Raw genomic sequence first — 15,888 nt, 5'->3', positions numbered from 1 at the left:
GGTGTAAACATCATTGTGTTTTAGTCGCTTTTAGTATGTCTTTCATAGTTTCCTATTGTTGATTTGGTCCAGTTTTGAGACAGCAGTCCATGTACTGCATAGACAGTACATTTTCTCCTAAAAAAAAGGAATTTCTTCTGTTTTCAAGTATACAAACAAGTTTAGTTAGGAAAACGTTGTATCAACCTTGACGTTTATTCTAGGATATCGTTTTTCAAGCGTGGGGTATTCAGTCGTGTTGACTTAATCTCGTCGTGATGTTTGGTTGGGGAAAACTAAGTCAAAATCAACTGCGATGGTAGCAACTGAAAAACATTCAACTGTAACATTACAAATTTCGTGAATGAGAGTGAATACACCTCAGATCTTATATGCTTGAGTTATCTGTTCCAAATTCAGAGACTGGATGAAGCAGGTCAGTGATTTTCAAATGGCTCTCATAATAAAGGGGTAATTTAGTTTATTACAACTGATTTTGGCCTGAGCACGTAGGCAGGCAGGTAGACAACTGATTTTCTTAGTCAAATCTGATACATATGTTTCAACTTGTCAAATGATGATGATCCCTTAACTGGCTTAAGCCAGTAATGTAGACAAGTTGTTGCCACTCTAATGTGTATGATCACTGATCCTAAAGAGAGATCATGTGCTTTTCATCTAGTGACAAAGTTGTGTGTTTACTACTGAGTGGGTCAAACTACTAGGGAGTGCTGTATTATGAGTACTCCTTTAGCTTAAACTAATGCACAGGGGTGTTGGTGTGGCACAACGGTTAGAGTGTTGGACTCAGAACCAATAGGTCCTGGGTTCGATGCTCACCAAGTTCGACGTTGTGCCCTTGGAAAAGGCACTTTACACGACCTTCCTAAGGTGGCAGAGTGATGCCCACCGAGCCTCTTTGGCTAACCTGTCTAAAAGTGTGCCAAAAAAAATGTAAAAATACACTACGGGTTTGGTGCCCCAATGTGCCAACATTTAGCATACAATTTCTATCTTCAAATTTTTATGTTACCATGCTATGCCAAAAAAGAAAACTGTTTTACTGCACAACATAGATTTAGATGTACATGTATGCAGATTAAAAAGTCTGTTGGCTTGTAAGCACCTACTAGTACCTGTATCTAGAATACCAGGTCAGTTGGCTGACGTCATCTGTCAATGTCATATAAGAGCTCTTGAAACTGTGTTTCGTCACTACGTAGCACGCTAATCCAATTGTTACCACTCAGAAGGGGGTCTCCTTTTGTTGAACTGACTTGAAGAGACTTTTATTTTTTCACCAGGAAAATTCTACTAGTTCTGCGCTGAACCGTGACTGAATCCAAAATGGCCGACCCAAAAGGAGCCTACATCATACAGAGTGACAATATCGGCGCTGCCGACAGTAACAACTTCAGGGGCAAGAGGAGTACGAGACACGTCGCGATGTCTCCGATCCTGGAGAGGCACGTTCCGGAGCACCCCCTTCCGGACGAGTTACAGTTGATGGAAAGAGACGACACCATCTGTAAGTTCTGTGGAGTCAGCTACTTGATTCACCATGAGATCAAGAGACTCGAGGATCAGGTAAGCAATGATAAGTTTGAGAAGTTTTCTGTAATATTGTCTATCTCAATATCATACATTCCTGACACAGCATACTGTTACCAACATACTGTATTCGAGAGTGTTAGCATGTACATTATTCTATGAATTATTTTTACTGTTAGTAATAGATGAGATTAGCTCTCTATGTTTGTCAACAATTAGCAATAGCAACTCTCATGTGCGTAAGTTGCCATACATTGTACCAGTTACAATTGTCGCGCAATAAAGTTCTTCTTCTTCATCTATTTAAAGCTACTCTTGTAGCTAAATGTTTGCTTGCATCTGGTTTGTGTGTTTTATTTGCAACATGCATAACATTGGCAGTAAAGTTTTAGGAAAGATTAATTCTTTGACTTATCATAACCTACACAATGGACAGTTTTTATGTGTGATACCCTCATATTGATCTAAGGAAATGTATGAAACATGTGGATGATGTACTAACATAATTCCACAAGGGTACAAAATTCTGCCACCCTCAAAAGATACAACCAAACAGATCTCCAACCTGATGTCCCCCAATATAATACACTTCTGCATATCTAAACTATGCATATGGGGAGTGCTATACTAAACACATTGTTTTTCAAAATGGCGGATATATGTAACCTGATAGATTAATGTTTATGGAGGTTAATTGTTACTAGTCAGTTTAGTACAGAGTAGAACAATGCTGCGGAAAACAATAGTTTTTAAAAATATTTAGAAAAATTATTCACATGCTCGAAAATATATAACAAGGCTGTAACATTTACAGGTGAAGTACTTAGAAGAGGAGCTAGAGCAGCACACAGACTGTGAGGAGAGGGATGAGAGACATCGTAACGAGTACAGTAAACTCCAGGAGATTGCAGAGGACTTGCAGAACAGACTGGGAGCTAAGGAGTCCAGGTACAACTGTCATTTTATGCTCTAAGTTCAAACTAACGGTATGAAATTATATTTGGGATGGCATATCATGGCTCTCTTGAATCTTTTATCCGTAACTCTGTGGTTTATACTTATAAAATATAGATATACAGTATTTGGGAGGCACTCTTGAATTTTCCTATCAGTAATCTTATGAGGAACAGTATCTATTCCTCAAACCTATACACAAGACCAGTTGAGAGTGTTCTGGTTCGGCTGATAGTATTTTTCTAAATCCAGGAACGTAATTGTATTGGCAACTTGACCTTGAACCTGGACTAGGCAGCAGTTGTATTATACAGCATCAATATTCTGATAACCCCCGGAGTACCCTTCAGATCAATTACAGCAAGTGTAACATGTTATAACGCGAACAACCATTGGACAAACTTCAACTTGGCCTTTCCCAAGGGCACAACATCTGTGGCATGTCAGGATTCAAAACCAACACCTCTGGGTTCTAGCCACACATCCTAACTGTTTTGCCAACATAGCGCCAACACAACACCACAAAAGTAATAACTGAAAAGAAATATAAATAGTTAAAATACATGTTAATCTGTTGCAGTGTGTCCATGTAGTACATGTTCCTTGACAATTTCTGCTTGTCTTCTGTTCTAGCATTGCATCCCTGACACAAGCCCTACAACAGAAGGACGCTGAGCTGGACAGACTGAGAGAACAGAGCACACAGAATGAGGAAAAGGCGTCAGAGCAGGCCACACTGGTAGAGAAACTCCGGTTAGTCTTCACTTCTCATTTCTCTTTTTTCTTGTTGTAACGCCAATTTAATAAATAATGTTTCTCAGACCTTTTCTCGAAAAAAAGATGTAGAAAGTACAGTCTTGAAAACCTGCCCAAGGCGACCACCCGGGGGACCGAGCAAAAACGGTCGCGATGGACAGGTGGTCGCCATGAAGAGGATTCCATTCACAATATGTCTCCAGCTCGAGGTGTTCAAATACAGTGTACCACGTAGATGGATGGAAAATTATGTGATTTTAGACAGCATGACCCCCACCAGGTTCAATTCTCATTAACAGAAAGATCCTACAGAAATTACATTTTCCGTTATCGTTGTAATATTTGTATACCGTTACATCGTGAACAAATGTTCGTCATAATTTTGACTAAAAACAATGTCTGCCTCGATGACCTTGCAGCGCCCTCCCGCATTCACACGTTTCGTTAAAGTAAGAGTACACACACACAAACGCATATAAAATCTAGGTTTTAAGGCCTGAGACAAATCCCTAGAAAACACCTGCTGACCCCAGCCTTCTTTTGGGCACCGACCGCTGGATTAAAGCGGCAAAAAGTTTTCGATCTGACAACTCAAGGATGAAAACGGAAAGTTGTGATACCGCCGCCGAGCACGCGACCGCATCAAAAGATAACAGTGGAGCAGAACGCACAGCGTCGGCGATTACAAGCAAGCAGCGCCCAATAAAGGTTTGTGAGAGTCATGGAAATAACAAGAATATAAGAATATTAATTTTCACCAATAATGAGAGTATTCTAAATATTCATACACAGAAGCGTCGTGTTTTAGAAAAGTCAGCGTTATGCCGCGCTGAAACAAAGATGGCGTCGCGGACCAAGAAACAACATGTCTCGGCCAACGTTATGCCCTCCACCGCGGAGTCATTTTCCGGCGGAATTTGGTAAGACAGAGACACATTTTTGTTGAAAATACAAGGAATGGATAGTAATTTCTGTGAAATCTGACGTTTTGACGCCATGCACTACGTGATTGTTTTGAAAATTGAGTTCAAACCGAACCGAGCTTGCGGTAAACTATAAGATTACGATGGGCACAACAACATCGATATCTAAGTATTCACAATCCTTTGCATTTACAATGTTTATAGTGGGAACGTTTCATTAAAACACTTCATGGAGGAATCAATGCTTTTGATATATTTTTGTCCGTCAAGGTCTTAAAAACATTTCCGCGAAATCCAACAGCAAACGGAGATGTCACCACACGCCGGAAAAACATGTTCGCCATTAGCAGCGATTGTGCTCTGTGCGGTCCCAATTCGTGGCGGTCGCGTTGGACGGGTGGTCGCCTTGGGCAGGCCGCTTAATGCTTGTGCCTATGGGGAAAATCTTCGGGACCGAGAAAAAGCGGTCGCCATGGCCAGGTGGTCGCGTTGAAAAGGTGGTCGCCTAGGCAGGTTTGACTGTACTGTAAATGCAGAAATGTTTGCGGTGGTTTTATATTCGCAGTTTTTGCGGTAAGCTCTTTGCCGGGAACTTAAAACCAGCGTGAACATTTATTGCCCCTTGTCTACTATTGTCTTAAACTCGAACTTAAAACCATGGCGAACACTCCATTTTCTCCTTGCCATGAAATGAGAACCACGCAAACTTAAATGCATTTACAGTAGGTGAAAAACAGACAACATTTGGTAGGTAATCTGTCAGTCTTACTCTAGATGATCAGTGCAAAAACATTTGCTTGACATACTAATAACTTCATACAGTCAAACCTGCCAAAGAAGACCACCCAGAGTACTGATAGAATCTGGTCTATGTGAACAGGTGGTCACTTTTGACAGGATCACAATGGGAAAAATTATCTAAGGAACCCCTCAAAAGTGGTCACATTGGCCTGGTGGTCCTTATGTAGAGGTTGTCACTTGTACAGTTTACTTTGAATTCCTGAAAAGTATAAGGACTAGAAAGAACTTTTTTGGATGCATGCAGTTGAATACTGTAATTCTTGTGTCTTTCACTGTAACTTTATGTTCACTGTTTTCACGGTCACCTCTGTACCGTGAACTTATCATCACCGTGAAAAAACCTGTTGTTATTATTTATGAACCTTCACACATCCGTTCTGAAGATCAGTTGCCGCCACCGTGAAGTTAAAGTTCATTGAAAATGTCCATTTTCCTTACACCGTGAAGTTTTGCTACCGTGAAGATAAAGGGCATTACAGGAATGATTTTGCTTCCTTCTCCTAGAAATGAGAGCGGAGAGCTCCGTACCAGGTTACCCGACCTCCTGTCTTCTGTGCGGAACCAGAGAACGTGTCTACAGAACATACAGACGTTTGTACACCAGCGGGACAAGGTCGTTCAAGACACGACAACACAGCTGACCAACCTTCTCACTAATATGGGCATTGTAGAGATGCAAGGTGAGGCTGTGTTCTTTGTTATGCCAAAAATAGTTACTCAAGCAACTAGATAAAATTGTGAAACAGTCACATGTTTCAGACAGCATCCGCTATCTTTCGTCAGTGACTAAGGAAAGATCTGGCAGAACCAGGTTTTATACCAAAACTCTGAATAGATTTGTTAATCAAGTGAAGACAATTTCAGATGTGTTCTATGTTGTCAAACAATGAAATGGGACTACAATACTATTGGCCCTAATAACATTTTGGGATGCTCTCATCATTTCTTCTTGTACATTTGCACTGATATTGAACTGATAGACGAATTTGAACCACACAAACTTGTTTCATTATAGGGGGGATTTTGCTCACAAAGTCTCTATATCATCGTGTACATCCGTAAAGAATAGAACGCATTCAAACGACTTTCCCCGAACTCCGACCAATGTCACAGGGCCCGGCATCTCGCGGGTATTCACTTCCCGCGAGCCGCTCAGCGTCCGCTCACACACCATCAAACGTTTCCAGATAGCGCTATACAATGTTGGTGGCTATTCCACTTCCTCACTTGCGTAAAATACTGACAAAAACAGCTTATATTTGTACTTATCTGTCGTAAATCAGTCAGATTGTAATCCAACACCTGCTTCCTCCGGGTTTGGGGAATGCCGTTCGAACGCGTTCTATTTTATATGAAAGTGCACGATGACATAGACAGTTTGTGAGCAAAATCCCCCCTACAACAAGACCAGTTTGTGTGCTTCAAATTTGTCTGTTATGTCTTGTTGACCTAAGAGAGAAACTACACACTCCAAATTATATTACATGGTTTAAATTTCATGTACATACTTCATTTTCTCTTTATTGTAGAAATGGAGAACCTTAAACAACAGATTGAAGACCTGACCAATCAGAAGTCATCTGAGTCAGCTGAGCTGTCCAGACTAACACAGGAGCTGCAGAAGGCCCAGGGGGAGGTGGGCAGGCTACAAGGGGCAGAACAGCTCAGTAAGGACCTCCAGGGGAAGTTCTGTGAACTGCAGAGGGAACATGAAGGTAGGAAGAAACAGAAGGAAGGAGTAACTGTTGTAGTGTATGCCTACGTTTTTTTCTTTCTATGCTATTTAATTCCTTCGGATGGGTGGCAGTCAGAAACTATTTCTGAAACTCCCTTCCACTGTTTTTTGATAATAGATTTTCAATGTACATTGTATTACTGTAATTCACTTTATTTTCATGGTAGCAAAATTTCACGGTGTAAGGAAAATGGATATTTTCATTGAACTAACTTCATGGTGGCGCCAAGTGATTTATAGAACGGATGTGTGAAGGAATCATAGATAATAACAACAGGTTTTTTCACAGTGATGATAAGTCCACGGTACAGAGGTGACAGTGAAAACAGTGAACATAAAGTTACAGTGATTAAGAAACAAGAATTACTGTCCTCCAAAAGTAAACTGTTTTGCATAAAACTGTGCCATCAGTATGAAACAGAACAGGAATAAGAGACTGTTGCATGGTTGAGTTCAATTTTGTTCATACTTGAATTGCTTTGACAATGTTCAGGTTTCCCTTCCCAATCTGTTGATACTAAATCTGTTTTAACTTCTTTCAGCAATGAAGAACCAGCAAGACAATATAGAAGCAAAAACAAGAACTATCACTGCAGAGCTGGCTCAGTACAAGGAGTTGGTCAGGTAAGTTTGTCAGACATTTTGTGTCTTCAATTTGGTGCAGGGAAACTCCAGTAATTAAATGTCTTTATTTTGCGTCACAGTGGATTACAAAGTAATCCTTATTGACGAGGCAGAAAAATTTTATAGGGTAATGTTCAACATTGTAAACAATTGTTATTTTATGTGTGATTGAAAAAAATAGAGCCGATTATTCTGACCATACCAGCACATTAAGGTAGTCCCAGAAACAGTTACAATGTCAAAGGAAAAGATTCTTTTTTTCAGACCTTGAATTTTGATATTCCACCGCAGAGCTTGTTCATTACCAAGATCTGTATCTATTTGTATCTGTATAAAAAAAGCCAGTATAACTGAGCACGTCGGCAGGACGTAATGTGCATATGATAATTTAGACCTATTATAGCTGCCGATTCTCTTCTGTTCTCTCTGACTTTGGTCAACGTTGCATCAGAGTAACAGCCGATGCAATGTTGCAATATTCTTTGGACACAACAAAATGAACCTATATACGAGATATCAATCTTTGATACGCAAAAACGACCTTAAACGCTTACGCTCTGATGATGTGCTGTATAACTGCCCTTCAGCGTAGCGCACCTTCTTTGCAGGCATGCGGCAGCAGCAGCTGGGTAATTTTATTCAACTGAACGATCGAAAGATGGCACAAGTAGATCTCTCCTCATCCTGAAATTATCATATTCCTGAATGTTTTGTTTCTGTAGAAGTAAGAATCAGGAGGTGGAGACTCTCAACACACAGCTCAGGAAGAGGGACCAGATTGCAGATGACAATGTCTCAAGGTACGTACATTCACCACATCCATGTTAGTATTCATTACATCTTATATTACTAATTGATTCCTTCTTATAACATTAGTCTGTTCTATCCTTTCTTGTCTTGGCTCTGTATATCTTCTCTATTTGGTGGTATAAGTTTAAGAAAGTGGGGGTAACAGAGACCAAGTCTTTATTTCTGATGTTGGGCTCATGTTAGTGACAATGTATTCAGCACCAAGGACAGGGTGTTAGTGTGTAAGTGTTCTCACTAACACAATGTCTGAAGTGATACCATCTGTGTAGTATGATTGAAATATTGCAGATGTGTGTTGGCATAACAGTTAGAGTTTGTGGCCCAGAACCCAGAAGTCCTGGGTTCTAATCCCCTGACATGCCAGCAAGATTATGCCCTTGGGAAAGGCACTTAACACGACTTTTCTCACTCCACCCAATAAAAAACTTGTGTTTGGGAGGTAAAAGGCGTTGGAAGGAGAGGGTTGGGCTCTTCCAATACCATGTCCCAGACACAATAGATAAGAACCCACTGCCCCTTCTGCGTCAAAAAAGCTATGGGACTTCTTAACCTTTACCTTACCTGTTGCAGACTGCAGAGAAAGCTTAAGAATGCACTACACCATATACTAGCAATTTATCTTTCTTATAACAGTTGTAGTCTGTTCCATCCTTGCTTGTCTTGGCTCTTATCTCTTTTTGCTGGTACAAGAAAGCAGGGTGACAGAGTATTCAGCACCAAGGACAGAGTGTTAGTGTATAAGTTTTCTCACTGTAGTGGTTCCAACCTTCTTTCAATACACAGTAGAAGTCTGTGACCTAGGATACTGTAAAATTGAAGTTCGCGTGTTTTTTATTTCGCGCTAAGGCGAAAATGGAGTGTTCCCGGTGGTTTTAAGATTGCGGCAGTGCTTTAGTTACAAACCGCTACAGTACTGGACACAAATGTTCGCGGTGGTTTTAAGTTCGCGGTGAAACAGTCACCGCAAAAACCACGAAAATAAAACCACCGCAAACATTTTTGCATTTACAGTACTTGTGTAATTTAATATGATTGAAATGTTCTTGTGTTACAGACTGCAGAGAGAGCTGAAGCAGTGTGAGGTCTACATAGCCCAACTGAACCAGGATTGCCAGGGTCTAAGGAAACAACTACAGGACCAGTCCAACATGGAGCAGGAGTTCAAGCGCAAGGCTTCCATGTCCCTCGGGGAGGCGCAGGAAATCAAGTCTGCACTCATGAAGGCACAGGAGGATCTGAAAATGCTCAAGGATGAAAGGTCAGAGGTCATAGGTTATAGTTGACAGGTCAAAAGTTCACAGATGTTCAAGTGATATGTTGTACATGATATTGTATATGTTCAAGCAAAAATTACACTTGCGCCAAAGTCTGCACTGATGAAGGCAAAGGAGGAGCTGAAAATGCTCAAGGATGAAAGGTCAGGGGTCATAGGTTATAGTTGATAGGTCAAAAGTGCACAGATGTTCAAATGATACATTGTACATGACTATTTGTCCTTTTTTAAACCTTGCACTTGTACAAAATCTCAAGATATCCCATAATATCTCATGTTTACATGACATTTTGTGTGTCCATATTTAAAACTTGCACTCTATCCCATATGATATCTCAGTTTGTTTCTCGCAGCAAAATGATACAAAGTAGGAGCACTTGCAACCACTACAAGACTAAGCAGTACTGCAAGTGCAGAAATGTTTGCGGGGATTAAATTTCGCAATAGGGAAAAATTTGAGTGTTTGCGGTGGTTTTGAGTTTGCGTTTGAAACCATAGTAGTGCTACAGTCACACAATGGAACAGCTTTTTGCAGTGGAAACTGCAAACATAAAACCACCTCGAACATTTCTGCATTTATAGTATGTGTTATAACATAAGAAAATCACTTGGAATGCTGATTTCCTCACTGTTACCTGTTGCTTCCTGCAGGGAACTGATGGTCGTGTCCCATCAGAACAGGATCGACCAGCTCAGGGACAGCTTCAGGAAAAAACTACAGGAGGCGGAGCAGTGGCCTGGCAAGGTACGTGGGAATGCAAGGACTAGGACTGCGTACCAGTACTGTGTACTGGTACTGGTACTGCACTCGTGAAAATTGATTCGGTACAGGTCCAAAATGCCAGATCATGTAGTATTGATACTGTACCGATATAAATTTACGGCACACCAAGTCTATACTTATTTGTTACTGAAGATGCATAAATCCTACCACAAAAACATAAAATTTAGCACTGGAAAAGACGTAAAATGAGAATTAGAGCCATCTTTAATTTAATTTTGATCCCCTATTAAACCTCAGGGCCTCATGCGACACCATACATGACAAAAATGACACCGGACAGCGTAACTAATATCGTTCAGGCGGGGAGTTCAGTTGTCTCCCACTCTGGGCCTTCAGAAGAACAAATGTTAATTTGTCAAATTGTTCAGGTACAAGTACAGGTCGGGAACCTAAACTTCTGTACCAGTACCTGTACCTGTACCTGATGTTACGTTTAGGTACGCAGCCGTTATAAAGACATACTCTACATGTGGTCTGAAATGTGGGTCCTTTGCATCTGTTGTCAAATTGCATGGTGAAAATTTAACTTGTCTTTGTAACATTCTCGTCTTGTTATTAGATGGAGGATATCCTAAGACAGGAGAGAGAAAACTGCACCAGACAGCTGGAGGATTTGGAGTTCAGACTCAAGGAGTCTTACAGAATGGTAAGTGCTACTCGCAGTTTGTCAAAGTAGGTGTAGACCAGGTTATGTCATAGATTTCTGTAGTGGTCCTTCCTGGTGTGAGTGGATCAAAAAACCATTCCAGTCTAAAATAAGTGAATTCCCAGAGCATCCTTCGTAATGCTTAGGTCACAATTGCACTAGTGCCCGCAGGGGATCTAGTCCCGACCGCGCCCCAAGGCCGTAAATTTGTCCCGGTGGACTGCACAATTAGCTGATGGCATCTATGTGTTACCGGGTCCCGCATTGATTTTAATTCTGAGTTAAAATGATTAGGGTCCTGGCCGAGCCCCAAAATAGCCCAGCAGCCGCAGGGTGTCCCAGGGGGCCACGTGGGGGCCACACCGGAACGCGCAACAACAAAAAAAGACCGTCAACAACCTGACGGAGCCCTTTTTTCCAATTGGGACCTAAGCATAACCCCTGCTTCTCCTATTAGGTCAGTCAGTCCTCACTCTTAGTGAGTGAATGAGCTTGTCTGACTCAGGGAGAAAAGATGCTACCGTATCTCAGTTCTATACATATAACCCGTAACCTTGAAGTGGCCTTCGATCTTGTTACGGGGTGACCGTAAAAATTAAATGAAAATTTTATGTATCTTGTTTTTGCATTTAGTGAGATAGTATGTAGTATGAGCTGATACATTTTGTATTTGATTCAAGAAGTAATAAGAAACTTTTAAATGTCTTATAGAAACCTTTAATTAATGCTATTACTCTGTGTTTGGCAGGATGTTGAGATTGAGAGACAGAAACACCAGGAGATGATTGAGAGATACATCAAGGAGAAGGATGACTTGCACGACAAGGTAGGACGGAGATAATGCCCCTGTCACACTCGTTGATTGCCAGAAGGTCACCGAATTCAAGAATTGTCAGACACTCCAGTATTTTATCCAGTTGCTTGAGTAACTATTTTTGATGTATCTTATTACCTGGATGTCTAACCTTCATCAACGACACTCCAGTATATTTTTCACCTGAAAATCTACTCCACCATATTGGACGGGGACAGGGATCTGTGAGCAATTATAGGCTGATCTCTAACAATCGTGTAATGATCAAGAAAACACCAGGTGTATTACTGCCAAAAATGTTATTTAGAGCTCGCAGACTTGTCAGCTGATCCAATTATTCCTGCTGTGTGACAGGCATAACTGATAATTGGAAGAGCTAGTAGTTGTTTTATTACTTTTGCTTCATGAATGTTGATGACAGTATCAATAAGTTTAGGTGATCATTCAGCCAACTCACCAGCTGATCAAGTACCGTATACTTGAAAATAACCTTGCAAAAGGTGTCTAGTAGTGTTCAGTATGTAGTATGGCAACCAGCAAGTTTGGGCCCTGGCTAGTCTAAGTGAGACTGAAATACGAAACCCTAATTTATAATCATTGGGCTCTTACATAGTATTGCGTGTATTAAGATGGCATCAATCAAACCAAGGAGAACCTGCTTGATTAAACATAGCATACTGTAAATCTTGGAAACTGTCTTTTTTCATGCTGACCCCTCCACTGCAAATTCATGACACCACCAATATGAGTGTCCAATGTATGACTACTGTTCTACAAAACAGAGAATTGTTTCAACCACAAATTTGAAACAACGCAAAACCCTCCCTTTTCCTCCAACCACGAAAAAAAACCACTACAAAAGTAAATGAATTTACAGTACTTTCAATACAACCATGGGGGATGTGTGATGTCTTAAAATCTACAAGCAAAAGCTGCACTAAGTGTCAAAAGCAGTTGTTGCTATTAGACTAATATTGACCTTTCACATTTCAGCTGAAAACCCAGGCTAGCAGGCTCACCAGCGAGCAGCGGGCCTCCATGACTAACTTGGAGAGACAACTTAACGAGGTCAGAGGTCAGGCGGAGAGACAGGAAGCAGCCCTCAAACAGGAAGTAAGCAGCTTGAAGCGGCTGACCTCTGACCTGCAGTCCCGGCTCAGTAAGGCAGAGGGAGACAATGATGAGGAACTGCAAGGAATGAAGGAGTTGATGAGAGAGAAGGAAGAGGAGTTAGCAGCACTGAAGGAGGAAAATAAGGAGTTGGAAGAAAAGAACACCCAAACTACTGAAGAGGTCAGGAGTGTAATTCTTATGACCTTTTATCTCAATGTGATATTCTATTTGAATTAAAGATGAAATCGAATTGCCAACACAATAATTGGACTTACCCAACTTTTTGACTGATCAGCTCCAGTCTTTGTCAAGGAATGAGGAATCCACTGCTTCTGTGACGTCACGTTATGCAGATAGAACACGTGACTCAGTGTAGGCAATTTCAGTTCAACTTTGATTCAGAATGACTTCTACCAACACAGTTAAAGTCTTGGATATTGGAGTTTCTTTTTACACAACCAGTAAGTCTCACCTGCAGACGTTTCGGTGTCTGTCAGACACCCTCTTCAGAGCTTCTGACTGGATTACTGCTTCTCGTTGCTATAAGTAGCCGATGTAGGTGGCGCCTTTTCGGCGAGAACACAATCCCAAACGTGGCTAAGCTTGTATGTCTGACAGACACCGAAACGTAAGCAGGTGAAATTTACTGGTTGTGTTAAAAGAATCTCCAATATCCTATGTTCTACCAACCTGATGAAATTATTTTCGGAAGTTAAATTCTTGTTTTAGTGTTCTTTGCTCATGATTTGTCAGATAGATATGTAAAGCCTTTCTTTTGTGTTTTAAAAGCCATTCAGCATTCTTTACTTTCTTGGGAAGGTATTGTGTCCTGGTCCCATGTTGTTGAAGACTTAACTGAGAAAGTATTCTCAATCCCCAGATTACCTTCCTACAAGAGACGGTAAGGAGAGAGTGCGAGGAGAGGTTTGAGTTGACGGAAGCGCTGAGCGAGGCACGTGAGCAGCTTCTCGCCTTCCAGCGTCCGCCCGCTGGCTTTCCGCCCAACGCTGTGCCACGCCCGCCTTCCGGACAGAAAAGTCGTTCAGAGACTTCCCTACGGAGCAGTACAAACAGTTTCTCTTCGAACGGTAGTGCGGGGAGTGGGAAAGGCGGTGTCAGGTCGTCTTCTAGTAACGTTAGCGTGAGTTTTGAAGGAGCGAAGCCAACAGGGGAAAGAGGGAAGGGCAGTAGTATGAACGCCAGCCGGAAAAGAATTGCAGCAGCCATGGGGAGAAGGTAGCCATAGCAACAGGAAATGCTCTTTGCTGTGATTGAACATTTCATCATTCTATCACCTTCTTGCTATGACGCTGAAGTCAATGAAAATTAGGAAACAGGCCTTTGACTTCTTAATGGCATCTTTCAAAGCTAATGTCCTATGCCTGCACTACCATGGTATGTAAAATTCTCATCAGATACTGTAAATGCAGAAATGTTCGTGGTGGTTTTATGTTTGTGGTTTTTGCGGTAAACTCTTTAACGCAAACTTAAAACCTCCTCAAAAAGCTGTTCCACAGTGTGACTGTAGCGCTACTATTGTTTCAAAGGCGAACTCAAAACTACAGCGAACACTCTCTACCGCAAAATTAATGCCCGCAAACATTTCTGCATTTACAGTAGTCTATCATGTAAAGCAATAACTTCAGTTGATATTCAAAACTTGGACATAGCAGCAAGAGAAGAAGTCCAACTATGCATATCTACATGTACATGTACAAACTTGCACCATAAAAATAAATTCTATTTTGTTACCTTTGTTGATTGTGTTTTTTCAACAGGACAGGCATTTTGTCACCCTGTAAATATTCCAATAGTTCTGTTGATCAATAGTATAATTACAGCAAGAATTCTGTTGTCAGAATATAGCTATCAGGGGTGCTATAACTGCAGTCAGTGTTATGTACATATTTGCTATAATTGTCTACCCCTTGTCAGGAAATTTGTTTGGACCAAAAATAGCCTTTTGGGGAAGAAATGTCCTTCAACCCTTTGGTTACATGTTATGTTCTGTACAAAACTTGTTTCTGTTTGTTATGATTGTTAACGCTTTGTTAGGAAATTCGTTTGGACCAAAAATAGTATTTTGGGGAAGAAGTGCCTTCCTACTCTTTGGCTACATGCAACAAATGTATGCCAATAAATGTAACTCTGTAGTAAAAGGTTTTATCCGAGATGGTATATTGCATATATTAAGTGTGAAAGGTACAGTGTGCCTTACAGCGGTCCCCAGAAAGTGTGAAATGGAACGAAATGGAACGAGATGGAACAAACTAAAACAATATTGAATCTATTTGACAATATCAAATACAACGTTTTTGCCACGTTTGTGTGGCTAGATTTTTCCCTGAAAATGGGGGCGCCATGTGCAAAGAGATCCGCCGTTGTATTTAATATTATCAAATAGATCAAAGAAATAAAACACGTTATATTATTCATTTACCACTCACTTCTGTATTTAAGATGCTTCCTGTTCCAGCCTACTGCGAATGTTACAACGTTCCTTATATTTCGCTATCTACTGGAAGTTCATTTCATAATGTTACATATTATGTTTTAGTTCGTTCCATTTCGCTCCATTTTGCACTTTCTGGTAAACACAAGTAAGCAGGCCCACAAGAATATATATGTGGTGCTCACATGCACTCTGCACTCCCAAGATGTGCTTTACTTTATATGCACCCTAGTGCCTTACAGAGTGTTTTGTCAATTGAAGACAGTATATTCGAATTCTATTTAGTCAGCACAGCAACTATTTTTACAACAATGTACATATCATATGTATATACCTGTGTATTGTCTTATGATGATGTTTACAGCTGTAGAGATTTGATGTACATGTTCCATCTACAGGTGTCAATAAATGTCAGAAACAGTCCTCAGTGGGGTTTTTTTCTATGATGTATTTACTGACTTATCCCTGAATACTTTCATATGAACATCCCAGTCTAGTACTTAGATATTCTTAATACCATCCATATCCCTTAATTCTTTGATACTAACATCCCTGTCCTTGGTGCTGAATACGGTCACACTAACATCCATGGTGCTGAATTTTTTTAACAGCAATGTCCCTGACCCTAAAAATTTTACATTGGTATCCCAGTCCTTGGTGCTGGACACTTTCA

At 40.8% G+C, this 15,888-nt stretch overlaps 1 protein-coding gene across 1 annotated transcript; it reads left to right on the top strand.

Moving 5' to 3' along the window:
• The first annotated feature begins 5,445 nt into the window (after positions 1-5,445).
• LOC136442994 (uncharacterized) lies at positions 5,446-14,026 on the top strand. Its single transcript, XM_066440038.1, has 10 exons — positions 5,446-5,644; positions 6,494-6,679; positions 7,242-7,323; positions 8,046-8,123; positions 9,188-9,391; positions 10,058-10,151; positions 10,750-10,836; positions 11,585-11,662; positions 12,644-12,943; positions 13,644-14,026. Exons 1-10 carry the CDS (start codon positions 5,446-5,448, stop codon positions 14,001-14,003), a joined length of 1,668 nt encoding a protein of 555 aa, XP_066296135.1. The 3' UTR covers positions 14,004-14,026.
• The last annotated feature ends 1,862 nt before the right edge of the window (positions 14,027-15,888 follow it).

Source organism: Branchiostoma lanceolatum, chromosome 10 (assembly GCF_035083965.1).
Source record: "Branchiostoma lanceolatum isolate klBraLanc5 chromosome 10, klBraLanc5.hap2, whole genome shotgun sequence".
Taxonomy (NCBI): domain Eukaryota; kingdom Metazoa; phylum Chordata; class Leptocardii; order Amphioxiformes; family Branchiostomatidae; genus Branchiostoma; species Branchiostoma lanceolatum.
This window is presented reverse-complemented; position numbering and strand designations above follow the sequence as displayed.